The 19,385-nt window shown below is 38.5% G+C and overlaps 1 protein-coding gene across 1 annotated transcript in view; it reads left to right on the plus strand.

Annotated features, from left to right (window-relative positions):
• The first annotated feature begins 787 nt into the window (after positions 1-787).
• tsc22d3 (TSC22 domain family, member 3) overlaps positions 788-19,385 on the plus strand; it is a 32,040-nt gene continuing 13,442 nt past the window's right edge. Inside the window, exon 1 of the mRNA XM_026918384.3 lies at positions 788-1,526. Within this exon, the coding sequence (XP_026774185.1) occupies positions 1,213-1,526 (314 nt within the window). The 5' untranslated portion in view covers positions 788-1,212. The remainder of the gene's footprint in view (positions 1,527-19,385) is intronic.

The following is a 19,385-nucleotide window of genomic DNA, read 5'->3' on the forward strand; positions in this document are numbered from 1 at the left end:
TGAAAAAAAAAAAGCAAGAAGAATGCTGCTTGTGCAATCAGTAAGGTCTATCACACACAACTCCCTCACATGAACATAGCAATTCTTTGACGTCATCATGTTTTCATTTACTTATGTTTTATTGTTTGAGAATTAATGATCAGTAATAACAATAAAAACACAGTCATCAAGGACAACAAATGGACTTTAAGCAGACATTCTTGGAGTCCCTCCACAGACTTTGCCCTGTAGTCTGTTCACACACACACACACACACACACATACACGCACACAAAAGCGATGAATGTTGATCCGTTAATTGCTAGTTCTCTAAGAATGGTACAGTAATCAGCTGTCATGCAGCATGGCATAGCAAGTGCTGCATGTCAAAAGGAATGGAAAGACAGGCAAGAACCTTTCATACCCGTCTACAAATAAACCCCTGAGACACAAATACATGCATTTGTGTTTAAAATTAGTGCAGTAAAATGAAGCTAAGCAGCACCAGGCCCAGTTTGAGTACATGTACTGGATGTGTGTGTCTATATGTGCAGGTGTGGGGCATGTTTGTTATTTCTCTCTCATGTCTCTTTCCATGTCTTCCACCTCAGCACATGCAAACTATTTTTTTTCCCCATATCTGACTGAGGTCCTCCCCTAATTTGTGATGTGAGTGTGTGTGAACAGAAAGGGGAGGGCCCTGTGCATGCACTGAGCAGAATCTCTTACCAATCACAGGAGTTTCCCCACCCTCTCCCTTTCTCTCTCTCTCTCTCTCTCAATCCTGCTTGTGTGCTGCTGTACTCACGCACATGGGCAGGGAAAAAAGTACAGGGTGAGAGGAGGAGGGGACAGAAAAGCTTAGACAGCTTCTGGTTTTGCTTTCAAACACTCGCTGCATGCCATATCACCTCCCCGTGCACACAAAACCGGCGTGGCACAGACACTCTCATTCAAACACTCTTGTACACATTCAGAGAGGAAATCACATCTACACATATACACACATATACACAAACACACAGTTTTTGTCCAGCCACCCACTTGGACGACTGGAACTCCAACGGAGAGCACCTGCAGGGAAGCGAGGTAGCAAGAAATTCTACACCCTCACAGCCAAAACAGACATACGCCTGCTTCGCTGGAGCTTCAGAGCTGCCAGCACTACTGATTGGACGTGTGTGTTTGTGTATGCGCATGTGAGAGGAACTCTATCTTCCCTGAATTGGCCCAATGTCAAACGAAGACTGTCGTTCCCCCATTGGCCTGGACTGCTGCAGCTGCTGCTTGGATCTGGCCAATGGAAGTGAACCAGAACCAGGACGATCTGGACTCCCCAGCCTGGGAAGCCCGACCTCCATCAATAACTTCAGACAGCTCCGGGACCAGCTGATCTTCCAGAACCTGAACACAGACAAGCTGAACACCATCATGAGACAGGACTCGCTGGAGTCGGTGGTGCGTGACCCCTGCTACCTGCTCAATGAGGGCATCTGCAACAGCAACATCGACCAGACCATGCTGTCAATTCTCCTCTTCTTCCACAGGTATATATACACACACACACAAACACCCATACACACACACACACACACACAAACACCCACTTTCCACACATGGCCAAGGGCAGGAAGTCATTCACACTAACTCACAGTGCGTTGATTGCCAGATTATAGAGGTGCTCATAAAGGTGCCATAAAAATTAGGTTAATTAAAAATTATTTCTTTATTGCTGTTTAATGCATGTTGAGAAAAGGAACTTTCCCACAGATAATTAAGAATGAATGAAATAGATAGAATTGTGCCAAATCTGCAATCTCATTTCTGAGATCTAAGCACAAGCTAACTCAGTAATTAAACCTACTACAGAACTCAAATCATTTTTTTTGCATTCATGAATGCTATACTTTAGGATATAAGCTTGTGGATATTAAACAAATTGTAGAAAAGTTAAATCCTTTACATATTCTGTATAGTCACGATGTAGTCATGGTGAAATAATATGTAAACTGATAGTGTTGTCTTGACAGAATATATTTGTAAAACTCTTATTCTAGAAAGTTTTGTGGAATGCTTTTCTCATACTTCATAATGTTGAGAAATGTCAAAACACACTTCAGTTACAGTGTTGCTTCCTGATAAACAACTTTTTATAAAGGTAGGTAAACAGGCAAACTATCTAACATGGGGTACAAAAATAAGAAAATGAAGACCAGAACCACACACACATGGGCACATACACACCCACCCACCCACATAGGTTAACCCAATAATACTAATACTACTACTACTACTAAGAATAATAATAACAACATCATCATCATCTTATGAATTTAAAGATTTGTATAAAATCCAGAAGAAAATCTAGCCTTGTGAAATTTATCAACGCTCAAAGATTACAGTATGTGAAGAATAATAATGTAAATAATATAACGTTTGGAAAATAATAATAATAATAATAATAATAATAATAATAATAATAATAATATACACTAAGTATATAATAATTAGGCCTAAGTTTGAGCCTGGGTTCTGGACATTCTTCCTCTTTATCCAGCAGTGTGAATCTTTTGTATAAATTATGTTCGCTGGTGCTTCTTAACTCTCAGTTTATTATTGAGTTATTCACTTTAAAACATATTATTCACTAACTACAGGGAAAATGTAATATAATTCAGAGAAGAGTATATATGAGAAGTAATTGCAAGTAATTACAAGTGAGGATTGGCCCTTATGTAATCACTGGGTGCATTTTTTTTTCTAGAACCACACTTCCAAAAACAGAATGTGAACTTCTTATTAAATCTGTTACAGTTTGAAAAGTTTAGTCTGCTGCTATATGAAGAGGAAGACAAATGGAGGTGTGAAATGTTTGAATAACCAGTAAAAGTGTCTGTCAGGATAATAATGATACAAGGCATTAGCTGCTGTCATAGGTGCAACATTTCAAACACACCCTGCAAATGATGTCCTTGAGTGACATTTGGCAGATCATAAATAGCAAAGTAGCATCTTTTTTGTCTCATTTTGTGTCTTTTTTTCAGCATTGTTTGTGTCTTTTTTCTTTCCCCACTGAGTGCTAACTGACATGTGTACCTTTATTCACACACACGTGATCACCAGCCAAATAAGTGGCCTGACAACAAGCCACACGTAAGATGTGCAGAGATAGATTCTTCAGTTATTTTGATTAGCTGCTTAGGAATTTATTTCAAGCTAAATGACTGAATTATAGTGAATTATTGATAGATTGTAAAATGATTAATAGTCACTTTATTGCTCTAACCTATTGCTCAATTAATGCCACAAGACCTGTAGGGCATAGCAATCATAAATGGCATGATAACTGACTGATCAGGAATGGGTGACATAAGGTGCACAACCCTCCTAGGTCATTGATCTCCTTTTTATAGTGTTTGTATTGCTAAAACCATTTCGCAATAACGATGATAGTGATTTATGTAAGGAATAAACCACGACGGGGTGTGCAACAACGTTATCTGTTACTACCCCAAAGTGTCGTGTTTTATTCCTCTTATACCAGAGCAGTTTGCCAATGCTATTTTATAAAAATAAAAAAAATTAAAGAATGACACATATATTTTTATCCATTTATAGCTATGTTTATTGTTGTGGAACATCTGTGAAAAAAGTTTTTGCTATCATTTATGGTATACCAGCTATAAACAGTCATTCACGCAACAGCCTCTCTTTCTTTTCTCTTAATATTAATAGAAAGAAATGCAGCTTGTCAGGTTACTGGGAAACCACAATGCACTCTGTGCTGATGATTCCTTAAAAAAGGTTTCCTTACATTTCCTTTCCTTTCCTAAACTTCACCATATCAACAATTACACACTGTTTTTAAACTTTTTAGACAGACAGACAGACAGACAGACAGATAGATAGATAGATAGATAGATAGATAGATAGATAGATAGATAGATAGATGTTTGATCGTCCACCATACAAATCCCTGAGTAAGTTGTTGCTATAGAAACAATAATGTATTAGAACAGGTGCAATAATATTAACCTGGTAGCTGCCACTACTCTCGGAGCCATGCGGTTATAGAAAATGAATCAACACCTTCTGACCAATCAGAATTGAGCACTCAGCAGTGTTGTGGTATAAATCAGTTTAACTTGTGCACTTTCCTAATGAAACTCTATAATGAATAACTAAATTAGTGAAATCTTTTAATAGCACATGTTCATCAGTGATAAAAAAGTGAAATTATTCTAACATACAGTAATTTAAGTCCAGGGCTTGAGTCTTGAATCTTTGACTGCATAATAAAGTAGCTTTCATTTACTTTATCATGAATTCCTCCCTTTCATATGTAGCACTGAAAGACTACAGTCAAAGTTATATAATTGATTTTGACTCATGAGCTATGTATGAGAAATGTGGAGGGATTATAAGACCAGGAACACCTTGCTTTCACATCATATTTCTATCATATTTCATGCATCAGTGGTCATTCCTAGTATTAGAATCAATTAGCCACTGTTAGTAAATACTCCAATGCTTTTAGTCACTATGTGACCTGAAAGGCAATTGTTTTCTGTGCTCCTGCCACAGCCGTGCACATTTCAAACACAGATATTTTCTTCTTTATAAGCAATGATGTTTTCCTCTCCTTCGTTTCATTACATAATGTGTCATATTTTTATATTTTACACAGTCAAGCAGAAACATCTCATATAATAGGCCCATATAATAAGTTGCATTTTTCCCAAGATGTACACCCTTGATATTTTGTGAAAGGAGCACAGTGCTATTGATACGGCTGAGATAAAGGGGGTGTGTCTGTCTGAAAGGGCTTAGGACAGGGAGTAACTGGGATTTTGGCAGGACTGCTTTCTTGTGTCCTGCACAGGGAAGAACTCTGTGACCTATTTGCTAAAAACCAAACAACCCTGATGAGTTTATTTAAAGTGCTGAAATCCATGTAAAGGATTTCACCAGAGATTTGGAATAGGGCGTGCACAGCATTATTATTGCACTATTATTTTCCATGCAGCCTTTAAGTTGCTTCATTCTTGCCATCCCTTAAAGGATTATGTCTGGGTGGAGGTATATAAAAAATATGTCACTCAAAAGTTAAGATGGATTTTAATATAAATGATAATACAGGATTAAGGTTAATACAAGCAGGAAAACTGATGCATGCTGACAGGTTACGTCTGTTCAGGTGTTTATGCGATTGCACTAGGTCTGAGCCTTTGCTAACATATAAGCATCAGTGCTAAATCCTAAATCTCACTGACAAACACGCACAGGCAATTTTGAGCCTGTGTTATATATATGACTACTTATACCACAGTGCTGATGAATTGTCTTATCTGATTGGTCAGAAGGTGTTGACTAATTTTCTAAGACATGTTAAAATAAGAAATAGATTACCATGTGCACACTGATGTTGTTATGTATCAAAGAAATGTGTATAACTATTGATAAGGTGAAGCCTTCTGTAACATGAAGTTTATTTAACATTTATGGAAGGAGTCTTCAGTGTCAGTGCTTTGTAACAGCCAGTAAGTTTCCATCATGGGCTTTACAGCTTCTCAGTAACATGACATACTCTTCGTAGAGTTATCAACTTCAAAAGAATAACAAATAGGTTGGTGATGTTTATATCTACTATAATGTAAGTGAGAACAGGAACTAACTTGTCTTGCAGATGTTCTACAACATGAAATGTAACTTTAAATGGTTGAAAATATGACATTCATTAATACACCGCCCTGTTGTTGATTATTTTCCTGTAGTAGCATGCCCCACCGTGCGTTTTCCTTACTTATCAAATGGCAAATAAAGATATCATTCTGCCAACTTTGTGAAGTTACTAAGTTACTGAAAAAGATGGCCTGACCTGAAAAGAACAGAACACAGCCACCCCTGAGAAAAACATTGTGTTCTTAGGCTTGGGTCTCAAGAGTGAATTTCCGGACTTCCTTATGTTCACAGCGTCATTCTTTTCCAGTAGTTAACATATAAATATTTCTGCTACACAGCAGCAGCTAAGAAAGCACACACGGTCCCTCATATGCAAAGATAAAGGAATCCTGTCTATAACACAAGTCAAATGTAAACAGCACACATGCAGTTGTGTCTACAATACAAGTGATACAAAAACAACCCTGGCACAGTGGCCTGTTTGGGGACGTAAACTTTGTCTCCAGAGTGGGAGGGAGGGGACTGTGTGGGGTCATAAACAACAGCCCAGACATTTGGAAAGACAGCAGGAACAGCCCGGACAAGGGGGCAATAAACTAACGTCTACAACATGCGGTGGCTCACTGTTTTCTTCCCATAACTTAAGAACTAAGAGGTGGAGCATGGAGTTATGCAACTCCCTTCAATTTATTATTTTTTTCTGATTTATCTAGCCAAAAACATATTGAAGTTGTGGTTACATCAAAATGCTGCTGCTGCAATACCCTATTTAAAGGACAGAAGTTACTGAAGGTTTCAACACATTTTCATGGATTCTTTTTAAGCCTGTGGGATATTTCTTGAAAGGAATATGGGCCAGACTACTTACGTAAATACTTCTGGGGTCATGCAAGGCGGTTGAGGTTTTGGCTGAAGAGCTTTCCTTTGAAAGTTGTTTTGAGAAAGCAAGCCTGATCCTACAAGATAGGATAAGGCAGAGGAAATCTGGGCTTTGAGGACCCCAAGCATTGAGAATAAAGTACTTCCTACCTCTCCACTGCCCCTTAACCTACTTGTACGCTATAGCCATCTCTTGGAAGGAGATCAAGTGAATGCATTTCACAAGTCACAGCGGCTGCTCCCAGCTGTGTCAATAAATGTCTGTGCAAGATCACAAAAAATAAGATGTACAAGGGAAATGCACAGTGTGAACAGAAGCGCTGATTCACGGAGATCTCTCCTATGGGGAAATACACAAAGCTGAGACAAGCTTTTCATAACTTCCCATATGATCTCATGCAATATGATATAGGAAAAAAGAGCGATTTCAAGGAAGAGTTCATAAACTATGATTGCCAATTGTGCCCCATTAAACCCGTTAAAGCACTAGATCCTACTGAAATAGGAAAGACAGAAATTGTGTGACTGATTCCTTCCTGTTAGTCTAAAAAATGAATGGAAGCTACCACTTGAAATGTTGGAGACTCCTTTACAGGGTGAACTGACTACTGACTGGAGCCATATTCTTTTTATAAACGTGTCTCTCACAACTAATTTTACAGAGTGCTACGATTTTAGCGCAGGTAATTATTTAGACCTGGTAGTTGCATTTAAAGTTAAAATAGTATTGCTTGTATATTGGTTTCTACCTGGGCGATATTTATGAGAGTAAGCGATTTGAATGATGAATTAAAATTTCGATAAATACAAAATCAGCTTCTATGAAAAATGGACATACACTAGCAAATTACTAAGGCTAATAATTAATAAGACTATCAAGCACACTTATTCATTCATTCATCTTCAGTAACTGTTTTATCATGGTCAGGATCATAATGGATTCGAAGCCTATCCCCGGAACACTGGATACAAGGCGGGAATACACCATGAATTTTTTTTTTGGGAGGTGGGAGGAAACAGGAGAACCAGGTCTTGGGGAGAACATGCACAGAAACACTACACAGACACCAACACATCGGAAACCCTGGAGCTGTGAGGTGGCAACAGTACCTGCTGCACCACCAAATAACGCACAACTGTCAGGAATATCAACATTTCCCTCAAATATGTTAATAAATGAGTAATTTAAGATAAAATTACACTGTAATCACTTGGCATCAACTAAAAACCATATTGACAAACCTCAACATCGACGTCACAACACTAAATTGGTGATTTTACAAAATTTCTAATTTTGAAGTGCTGACTACCAGAAGAGTGAGCCACTTATGTGGAATCATCTTGTAAATGCAGTTAAACACAGCCCATTTGATCGCAGAATTGCTTTCCAAATAGGGATTATGATGTGACTCAAACACTGATTATAGTAGGCATGAGTAAATTATCAGAGGATTCGCATAAACTTGAACAGAGGTGTATGATATCGTTTTAATTGACTGGTTGAATAGAAGCATTGTTAATGACTCAGTCAGGGGCAGGGGGCCAACTGCTTGGTATATGGTGCTCTTGTTCACAGAAGCAGGGCTCTGGGTACTAAAAGCCAATGCTTACCAGACACACCCAGTCCTGGAATTTGCAAAACCACCCAAAACATCTGACTCAAAAGAATCAAGCAAATTATGCCAAGCTATTCGGTATCAAGGTAATAGATGCTGTACTTATGAATCAAACAATGTCAGATACCTAAAATATATAGCTTCTGGGCCTGTGTGGTTAACAAATAATGGAGTAATTAAAGAGGCAGAAAGAAATGGTTGACTTTACTCTGTAAAGAAAAGTAAACCTTTTTATGTGTTCGGAACAAAACAAACCCATAAAGCATCCATATGTGCTCAATGAGATTAGTTGGGAAGTGAGAGCAATGCTAGCTAATATAAATAGCCTAGCACTTGTAGCTTGTGAAACACACTCAGGTCATGGCTTTTTGGCTCAAGAAGACACCCTCTGGGATGGGTTCAGTGATGTTGATCACAGAGCTGGTCGAAGCCTGATTGCCTTGAGACACGGTTGCCTTTGAAGGCAAACATGTAGAAATCTGTCGAGAGCCATTGTAATTAAATTACAATCCATCTCCAGTTTAATTTATTTTGCAAGACTTTGCAAGTGAAAAAGAGATGAGAAATCTAGTCTTGTATGTCTGTGTCTGTGTGTGTGTGTGTGTGTGTGTGTGTGTATGTATGCATGTATGTAGTCTTGTGATACTAATGGGCAAACTTCAGTATCCGGTATATGCATGCCATGAAGGTAAAAGCCAGAAAATCAACAAGTTCAGAGTGCTATTCTCAAAGTAGCTGAGAAGGACCAAAGCGAGTTAAGCCTTATCCAAAACATATTCTTCATGCCCTCAAAGACTGCTGGCAGGAGCAGCTGTGGACTGAAATAGCTCACCTTTGCTTTCAGACCTGGCCCAATGCCCTAAAAAGGCCAAAATAACTCAGCAAGAAAATCTACAGAGCTTCTCCCCTGACTTCCCCTCCTTCTCCTCAATCTAAATCAATACTGAATCAACCTTCTGACACAATCTGAGTGCAACAGAAAATACTCTCTTTCCAACAGTTTATTAGTTTTTAAATGATGCATTTCTCTCTCTTTGAGGTAGTAATAATGGTAATGCTTTTATACTGTAACTTAGTTAAATAAAAATGGGTGTTATGTTGTCAAAACCAAGTTTTGTTTATTTTAGGGGAAAGTGTAGGGAAAGTTTTAAGGAAAGTAAGGTATTTTTTCAAAACTGAGATACGTTCGTAGGATTAGTTGATATTATCAACCTCCCTGTAGCTAGTTTGACCAGTTCTTAGCCAACATGAGTTTCTCAGAATGAAAAAACTTTCCATGGTGTTATAACATCGACAACCTGCAGCACTACAGAACCTGACTATTAACAAAACTGAGGCTTTGAAAATGCCAGTAGGATTATTCACGATTTTTTAATTCACAGTACAATAAATACTAGGGATTAGACATCCTAGCATACAATCTATGATGGAATTAGTTAAGGAGAGGACAGAGGGAGTTGCTTTTACAGGGCCTAGTGCAGAAAGCTGCACAAGGTTGAAAATCCCAGCATCCCTAATACCATCCCCAATCTATGCCCCAGGGCCTCTGTCCTCAAGTTTCCATCCACACCCCATCCGGCACTGCATCATTACATATTAGATTTTTCTTGTCCTATGTGTTTTTACTTTTATACACATTGAGCACTTTGTTGTACAGTACTGAGCAAAATATATTCGCATATACTGTATATTACCTTTTAAAATTTAAATTATTCCTTTTGATTTTTTATTAGTTTTTGTACATCTACCTTATGTGTGTTAATTATTGTTCACAGTTACTTAATGAGTCATTTTAAAGGTGGTGCTTCACTACTTTGCACGCTAATATATGACAAGTCTAATCTTGCATTTTGGATTTATTAATTTTTTGAAACATTGTTTCTCTGATATCGATTTTACATTTTGCATTTTACAACTATTTATGTGGGAATATCTTAAAGCCGATCCCTGTCACTGTCATCATTGTGGGAATATTTTCATATTTTGACTTCATATATTTCACTGAAAACTGATATTACCACAATCTGCAAAAAATTACGACAGTGCCAGCCAGTGGAGCAACAAAATTTATAAATTAATTGGTGCATATTTCCAAATTGTAACCAGATTTATTTGTCTTTAAAAAAAATGATTTGAAAATGCAGTGGAAGGTCTGAGGAGAGAGGAGAACTATTTGACATACATGCAGACCATATTTTCAGTTATTTTTATATATTGCTGATAAACAAGCTATTTTTTTACTTTGATTTGGAGGCTTTTGCTGATTTTTTGTTCACATTCTGCCTGTGAAGGAGTGCCATCTCTGCATTGCCACTCTTCCTCTGATATTTGCCTAGCTCATTTGTGGCCACCACGCCACTGGGATTGGCTGTCAGCCGAGTGGGTTACATAAGAGATAGTGAATGACAGCGAGTGCCGAGTGATGAACCATCGTGAGGTGCTGCTCTGCATTAGTCCTATCTACTCACATTCAGGCAATGACATCTATTACGATAATGAGAGAGCCTGTCAGCAGCAGCCACCCCCTTCATGGCCAAGCACAGACCGACTCATGCAATCAGATCCTGTCCACCATGACCTAGACACTGGCATTAATGTGATCTGTGTGACATTGTTAACATGGCTAATGCAAATAACCCAATAATAAAATGGCCATTATTTTTAAAATAATTCTGTTGAAATCCAGTGGTACATTTACATTGCACAGAGGCAAGCCTGGCTATGGACAAAGGTTTGCTGGTGCCATGTTTACACTGTTCCAAGATTAACCCTGACAAGCCCTGGCTTAGCCTGAAAGAAACGTTGTGTCCTGTCTCCATATACAGTGGGAGAAATGAATCATCCAGATATCACAGCTTATCCTTTGTTCGACTGGAGAGTTCCAAATAATACTTCTCCACAGGCTTGCTGTTTGGCAGCCAGAGCACTGTACCCCTACACACGCATGTTACATATTACTGAAGCTTGCCAGTAAAACAGTAGGATTTTGCTATGTACCTTTACACTGATGTCCAGGGCACTGTGTGTGCACTGACTGCAGTAGTATGAGTCTGGTATGCGAGTCTTTCTTCCTCCAAAACAGCCTTTCCTTGGTAAACAACTCTAAACTGTCTGTTTTGGTTTCGTGGCCCCTGATGGGTAATTACAGGAGCTTTTTTGTTTTATAAAATGGCACTCTCACGCAATGGGTTGAGACCATATGACAAGCTATAAAAAACACTGTGATTTCCTAGAGTGTATATTTTAGTCCAACAATCAGGTGGTAAGTGGTCATTTCCACACTGTGGCAAACAACAGTTTTTACAAGTTTGTCTAATAAAAGCAATGCACTTGAATACCTGAAATTTGAGTTGAATTACCATCATACAAATTTGTATGTGTACAAATCAGTATCTACAAAAAAATATGAATAAATTTTAGTTGCAGAGTTGAGAAACCACAAACTTGCACAATGGTTTTCTCATCAAAACATAAGTAGACTTAGGTTTCCCATTGAGTCATATAAGGTAGTGCTACTGCTGCAACACAGGCATTACGTTATCAATTTCTTGGTCAATGTTGGAACCCTTCATTACATTAATGTGATGAAAACAAGAAGATGGGAAAATACTAGAAGTATTTTTTTGTCTAGGTGTGTGTGTGTGTGTGTGAGAGTGTGCCTGTGTGTGTATTTTTATGTATTTTGTATATTCATGCCCCTCAACCTATATTTAAAACTACACTGAATTATATATTATATACTACTCAATTTTACTCACTCTCACTTTGATGGTATCACTTGATCTCTGAAAACAAACAGTATGTATTTTTAGTGGTAGGCTGCTGAATAAGGCTAGAATTGGACAGTAATTTCTTGTATATTTCTTGTTTTTAACCAAAATTGATGCTCATGTGTGACACACAAGTGTATGACTTATGTTTTAAAGTATTAAAATGTGACTGAAAGGAGAAAATAAGATCCAGTTACATATCCAGTGATTCAGAAATAGCTGATTTGGTTTTGACCTTTTTAATAATCCATGTAGTGTTTGGGCATGTAAGAATCTGTCCTTTCCTTTGCACTCATTTCTCCCATTGTGTTTACCCCAGCTGTGGGAGAACAACAGGGAAGGCAGTTTTAGTTAAGCAACCTTTATGTGGCTTTACAGGAAACTATCAGCTTGTCCTGGAAACACCCTGTTTCATGTCTGTGCCAATCTGCTTCTGTGTTTAAGTTTTTTTTTTCAATTTACATCCTATGTCTGCCACTAAGTGTTAGTCTCCACTAGACCTTTCAGCCTTAAGTCCCTTTCTTGTAAGTTAGGATTTGGTTAATTGTTTTGTAAATAGCGGATTGAACAAATTCACTTTCAGACTCCCCAGATGCTGTATTAAGCTCACCCTCTGCCAAACTCAGAGTGATTTTAGGCCTTACCCTGATTAAAAAATCAGGCTGAATATGCCAAAAAAACCAAAGCCAGATTCTGTCTGAGCCTCACCTTCTATGATTTGTTTACTAAAACTGCTGTACCAAATCTGCACTAGCACTAAGCCTTCTGCATGCACTGGCACCTCTGCTGTCATAGAAGGACACTAAGTGCCATTTACCCAGTTTGTGGCAGCATTCTTTCCACTGAGATGTCATAGAGCAAATCATGAGTGAGGTACAAGTCTGCCTGCTAACATGGCAGCTAATAGGCAAATGAGTCAGCAGAGCAAAGCAGTCTGGAAAACAGAGAAGAGAAAAAGAACACAGCTTACGAGTCCTGCCAAAGAAACCCACATAGACTGCCAAGAAACCCAAGAGAATGGGGTCTGGAACGTGAAACATTTTGCTCTGTGCCTCTTCCAAAGGGTTGAATGGGTTCCACAGAGCAGGGCTCTTTCAAGATTGACTATAGATAAAAGTCTCGTTTGTTGAGCGACTTCATTCACTTGCAGTGTACTAATCCGGGGAGGGTACACTTGATGGTCATTTAATAGTATTTTTACACTCAAAAAACTCAAAATTATTAGTGTAATTTTACTAGTAATGTGTGCACAATGTGCCATTCAAACTTTACTTCAAACACTATTTTGCATGACTGTCCTGACACATTCATGGAACCTATAACCAAACCACTAACAATGAATTCATTGAAACTCACATTTCAAACAATTTAGGTTGTTTAGCATCTGCTTCTGCTCTCTACTAATTCTTCATTCTCGGAGCCTGCTAGTGATTGGCTAATTAAACGTCATCCCATATTTGTGCCATTCATTTGACGAAGGATTTAGTCCTCTGAGCAAATAACAAACAGCACCTTCATTTCTGAATCACTCCAATTTCCAGACCGCTCTCCTATACTTCTTCTTAGTTGTTCTTCCTTATTTAGGCCTTTTTCCCCCTGTTGTTGATTGTAAAAAATAAAAATAATAATGAACAAACAAACAAATAAATAAATAAACAAATGAGCCCTCTTGATAATTTCCTAAAAATTGCACTTTGTACTCTCAATCTGGTTGAATGCCATGATAATCCTCCCAGGATTTCAACTCCACCTCTACATCTACATCAATCTAAGTCAATCTACATCAATCTCGGTCAATCTTAAGTCAATTGAGGCCATCTCAAAAATCTCAAATGATATGACATACAGTCTTCTTTATTTTAAAGCAAAATATGTTTTGTTACTGTTACCACCCCAAAGTTAATTATTTTCCAATAACAGCATGTCCTGACGTATAATTCCTCTTATACTACAGCAATTTGTCAAAGATTACACACCATACTTTTTATCCATGTATAGTGACATTTGATCTCGTGGAACGGCCACAATACAAGTTAGTTCTTGTTAGCACTTACAATACATTGTAACACTACTGTCAGTCACCTCTCTTTATTCTCTCTCAAAGTTAATAAGGCAAAAAAAAAAAAAAAAGCAATTTGTTGCAACTTTCCTGTAGTGGAAAACAAGAAATAGCTTTATCTCTGACTACTAAAAAACACTGACACTGGAGACTCCTTCCATAAATTTAAAATAAACATCTCCTTACAGAATCATTCACCATAAGAATGATTAGACTTTTTTTTCTGTTAAATAATAGCACCTTTTTTTAAAAAAAAAAATTATTATATGCCATACAAGTCTCTATGAAATAGCTGTTACTATAGAAATGATAGCTTATAAGAACAAGTGCAATATTATAAACCTATGATTTAAATTACAGCTGTCACTTCTGTCAGAGTTACTGTAACGGAAAATTAATCGGACCAAACAGATTCAAGAATTCAACAGTGCTGCTGTATAAGTTAGATATAGTGCTTAGTTGATGGAGCACTGAGTAAGTCTATAGAATTCTCACATAGCTTACATGCGACTCAGTTGATGTCCTTTGCTGTGCTTAAGATCTATTGTTTAGAAGCTTATGTTTATTGTCCTCCTCTCTAGAGACATCTAGTCCCTGGAATTCATTTAAGTCAAGTCTGGAAGTGGCAATGAATTTCATATCTAAGCCACTATAGACCCAAAGCTTATTAGCACCTGAGTCTGGATAGCATTCTTTAGAGATTCCTTCATTGCTCCATCTTGTCCAGTAATGACAGTTATGAAGGGCAAACTGTGAAGAACAGATTAAAGAATTAAAGTCTGGTCTATCAGCTGATCCAATAATAAGAAGCTCATGATTTCCCATATGTCAGCATGTTCGTTCATGTGACGAGTGATGACTTTAATAGGGGATCAACATAGATTTCATGTGTTGTTGTTCTTCCAGCTGCTCCCATCAGGGGTCGCCACAGTGAATCATTGGTCCACATATTTGATTTGGCACAATTTTTATGCTGGATGCCCTTCCTGACACAACCTCCCCAATTGTGTCTGGGCTTGGGACCGGCACTGGGAGTGCACTGTTGTGTGCAACCCCAGTGGCTGAGGTTGGTTCCCTGGCCGGGAATCGAACCTGGGCTGTGGCGGCGAGAGCGCCAAGGCCTAACCACTCGTCCCCCAGGGACCCGTAACATAGAGTTCATGTGTACATGAACATAATAGCAGTGGTCGTCAACTGGCCAACCGTGGTCCGGATGCAGACCCAGCAGGATGTTTCAGCCGAGTTCTTGAAACAAATATTGTAGCAGAGCTAATAAATATAAGGGAAAAAACTGACTATAGTTCAGCGGCTCTAGTTTTCTAAACATTAACCAATAATAACTAACGGTTAAACAAAGCTTTTGACATTCAGTCATGTTATAGGATATAGGATAAATTTAATGCAAGTGCTTTAGTGTCCACAATCTGTAAAATATCTGTATGAAGAGATTCTGGACAAAACAGTTGCAATCAGTTGCAATCAAAATCTAGGAATAAGACTCAGAAAACCAGAGCCACGTTTTTTTATTGATAAGAAAAACTTCTATACTACACAAAAAAGGGGCCAGCCCCAAATAATGCAAGATCACTGCATATCTTGAAAGTAATGATATACTTTTTATTAATAAAATACTTCCAGTGTACATTTGTTTCCCCTTTCAATTAATGTTTTCTACAGTTTACCTAAAGAACTGGGAGTACAGCCAAGTACCCTATCAGAGGAAGCACAGCAGAACAACAGCTGTGAGCACCCTCGCTCCCCACCTCTTTCTCTTCCTCATTTTTTTTTAATTTCCCTCTTTCAGTGTTCTCTCACACATGCATCGAAACACACAGACACACACACTCACCCACACACACACACACCAAAGCACACACCCGTCAACTGTGTCAGACAGTGACACAGCACGCCCTTCTCACGAACATTCACAAAACATGAGTGTCCGGAGCTGGAATAATGTATGTTAATGACAGTGTGTGTTAGTGCTACACCCATTTTCTGAGGAAGACCTAACACCTTCTTAAGAAAATACATCAAATTGATCCCTTTTGTCACCAAAATAAATAAGTAGGTGCGGGAGAAATATTTTTGAAGCAGAAATATTATAGCTATCAAAACAGTCCACCGCACCCCAAACATTGTGTTCAGGCGAATCTGTGTGCTGTGTGCTTTGGATGCACTTCACTCATGTAGGAAATGAGTCAACAGAGAATGCTCAGCAGCTTGAAAGCGCAGCTCCTTAACTGCCACTTCCAATCCCACGTCTCAGGGGATCTGTCTAATAATAGGGCTTTTCTGTGCCCGCTTTCCTTGCTGTCCTCATGCGAGGGTCATGCAGAGGCTCGTCCTACGCTTTGTTTACTTCCCATGTCGCCAGGAAACTCCTAGTTACCAAGTTTGTATATGGGCTGAAGTACAGTGCTGATCAAGTCCATCTAATCTCTAAGTATATACTGAAGCTGAGTGTTGGCAGACATTTTGTTGCTTTTTTGTTACAGCCTATATTATAATAGTCATAGTTGCTGTACAATCCTGTATATTATACAGTATGCAAAATTAGTTTTAGAGGCAAGCATGTGGATTTGATTGGAATCACATAGTATTGTGGTGCATAAATAAATAAAAAGGAATCAGCAAGGAAAACAGGAACAGGCCCCATACAAGCCTATGAAGCACCTGCCTTTAAAAATAAACAGACTAACATGTTAAATAGTTAGCACCACAGTATTGATAAGTGCTGAAAGGAATTTAATTTGGACCCAATAGTGCATGACCATACACCATGTGCGTATGAAGACTGACAGATGGATCAGGTGAGTGGGTTGTAGACAGTCAACACCCTTTATCAGTAGAGCATGCAAAAGCCAAAAGCCTGGAGAAAGTGCAAAGAACGCTTTGCTGAAAGCAAACACATAGTTCAAGGCAATCTCTCCAGAGCCCTGGGGGGCATTCTGGATGACAGAGCAAGAAGCCTAACACCTTTGCTCGTGCCAGGAATAGCAGAGAACCAGACAAGCAGTCGAGCACTCGCGCACATGTGAAGTAATTACCTGGCTAGGCCAGACAGCAGCACACTCCTGTGCTTCAGGCTAGAGGAGCTTTACATGTTGACACAGTATCATGATCAGTGCAAAAAAACAACATGTGCAGAGGGATGACTGAACCCATTTAATGGCTTAGCAACGTAATTCAGCTGGTGCACTGGGTGGGTCGGAGGAGTTTGAACACATATGCTAGTGCAAAATGCTGTCAGTAGAGGAGTTGTTTTCATCACTATCCTACCGAAAAATAACTTCACCTCACAATCTGTATGGCTGGAAACAGGAGTTCGGGAATGGAATGAGAGACATTCATCCATTGTACTGTTCTAAGATAGGTGATACGTTATAATTTTCATGTGAAACAGAGAAAAGATGTCTGCTTTTGACTGAGTTGTTTGTCTAAAAGAAAAGAAGACTATGGCACTTCACTAGAACACCTTGGGTGTGGCATGTTGGAATTTGACATTGTTTTTGGTTCATTAAGAGTCCCTCATTAAGCTTACATACAGTATGTTCAAATGAGAAATAAAAACACGGATATCCCTATTAAAGCCTGAATATTTTCTACATATATATAGTGGTTCTGCTTGTCCATATAAAGGGTCTGTATTTCACTTTGTGGTCAGTTTGTTTAGTGCATACACACTTCGGCACAGTGGGTGAAAATGCCAGTTTTATTTCCCTTATAGCCATTTCACCTCATAATGGATCTGATTGTTAAAATGCATTATACCACAGGACTGTTGACTTCTCTATTCTGATTGGTCAAAAAACACATGTAATCTTTGATATATTGAAGTTTTGAAATAAAGGAGATGTTTATTTAGCAGTTTTATATGGCGTTCCCAGTATCAGTGCCTTGTAACAGTTAGAGGAAAAGCTGTAAATGTACGTTTTCAGATACAGGAAAGTCTTTGCAGTTTCTTGGTAATGTTACAAGCTGCATTTTTATGCCTTATAAACTTCAAGAGCTAGTAAAACAGCTGGTAAGGGAATGACTGTTTATAATGTAATTGAATCTGGTATTTACAAAATGACTGCTACAATATAAGTGATAACAGGAACTAACTCATTTTGTGGATGTTTGACAACATTAAATGTAACTAAAAATGGACAAAACAATTATTGTTAGTGTTGGGAAATTCTTGTGCTATAAGAAGAATGCAAATCTTTAGGAAGTAATGTTATAGGAAGATAATCAACTTCCTGGTAGCTGCTCTCTGCTCCGCGTTGGGCCATATCACACCACCCCAATTTTGATTATTTTGCTGTAATAGCACACCCCATTGTGCTTTATTCCTTTCTTAGTACTCAGTAAGTACCTGTTACTGTCCAAGTACACAAACAATTTCTGCATTTATTTTAAAATTCTATAGGGCTGTTCATTTTGATATATGTAACTGTGGGGCGCCGATCATTTTAAAGCTATTTTAAAATGTCCGCCGTATTTAATGGGTAGACCCCAAAAAGCAAACAAACAAAAAAAAGCTATATAGTATATATAATAGTAAACATCATAGCGCAGTGTGGATTCTTAACCTCGCTGACCCCTCTGTACATTACATGTTCTTTGAACCCTGGAAGAGTGCCTGCATATCACCATCTGTGTGTGAACTCTCTCCAGTTTTGCCGGCAAGTTTCAGATTGTTCTGGAGATAACATGACAGCTAGATGGCTCCAAACGCTCTGCCTACGTGTGCAAATCCTACGCATCAGCTACCTCCATCTCTGTTATGCTCTGTTCACCTGCGCACTTTGCTCTGGCTGGATGAGAGTGAAATGAAACGTGAATGTTTACATCACTGCATTATCAAACCTGTATTTATATCACGTTTCAATTAAACTTTCTCTTCTGACATAAATAAGAACACAAATAGTGTCTGTACACAAAAGCACACTTGCACACACTCATGCATGTGCATGCTAACATACCTATGCACACTGATCACTAAAGCAAGCCTGCACTAGTGAGAAGCAGCTTCCATCTGGCTGTAGCCTGGCTGTTTCTCGGAATTTCTTTAAAGACAGAGTATGTAAGAAAAGGCAGTGAGGAACAAGTCCACTAAATCTGCCCTGCCTACAGCCTGACATCCAAATTCTTAGCCTGAACATGTAGCCATGAGCATTCTTACTCACTGGTCTCACAGATTATTGGATTTTTATGACCTGTGTATGCATGCACTGTATAGTCTGAGTGAGCAATAACTAACATCTTTAGTCCTGTGCTGTGTAAAGAATAGATAGATCACAATAGTAGAAATAATTGTTGTGGTTTATAATGTAACAGACACAAAAGACACTAACATTCGAAACACAAAGACAGCACACTTTTTGTATCCACCTCATTCTAAACAACTCA

Source organism: Pangasianodon hypophthalmus, chromosome 7 (genome assembly GCF_027358585.1).
Source record: "Pangasianodon hypophthalmus isolate fPanHyp1 chromosome 7, fPanHyp1.pri, whole genome shotgun sequence".
In the NCBI taxonomy this organism is placed as follows: domain Eukaryota; kingdom Metazoa; phylum Chordata; class Actinopteri; order Siluriformes; family Pangasiidae; genus Pangasianodon; species Pangasianodon hypophthalmus.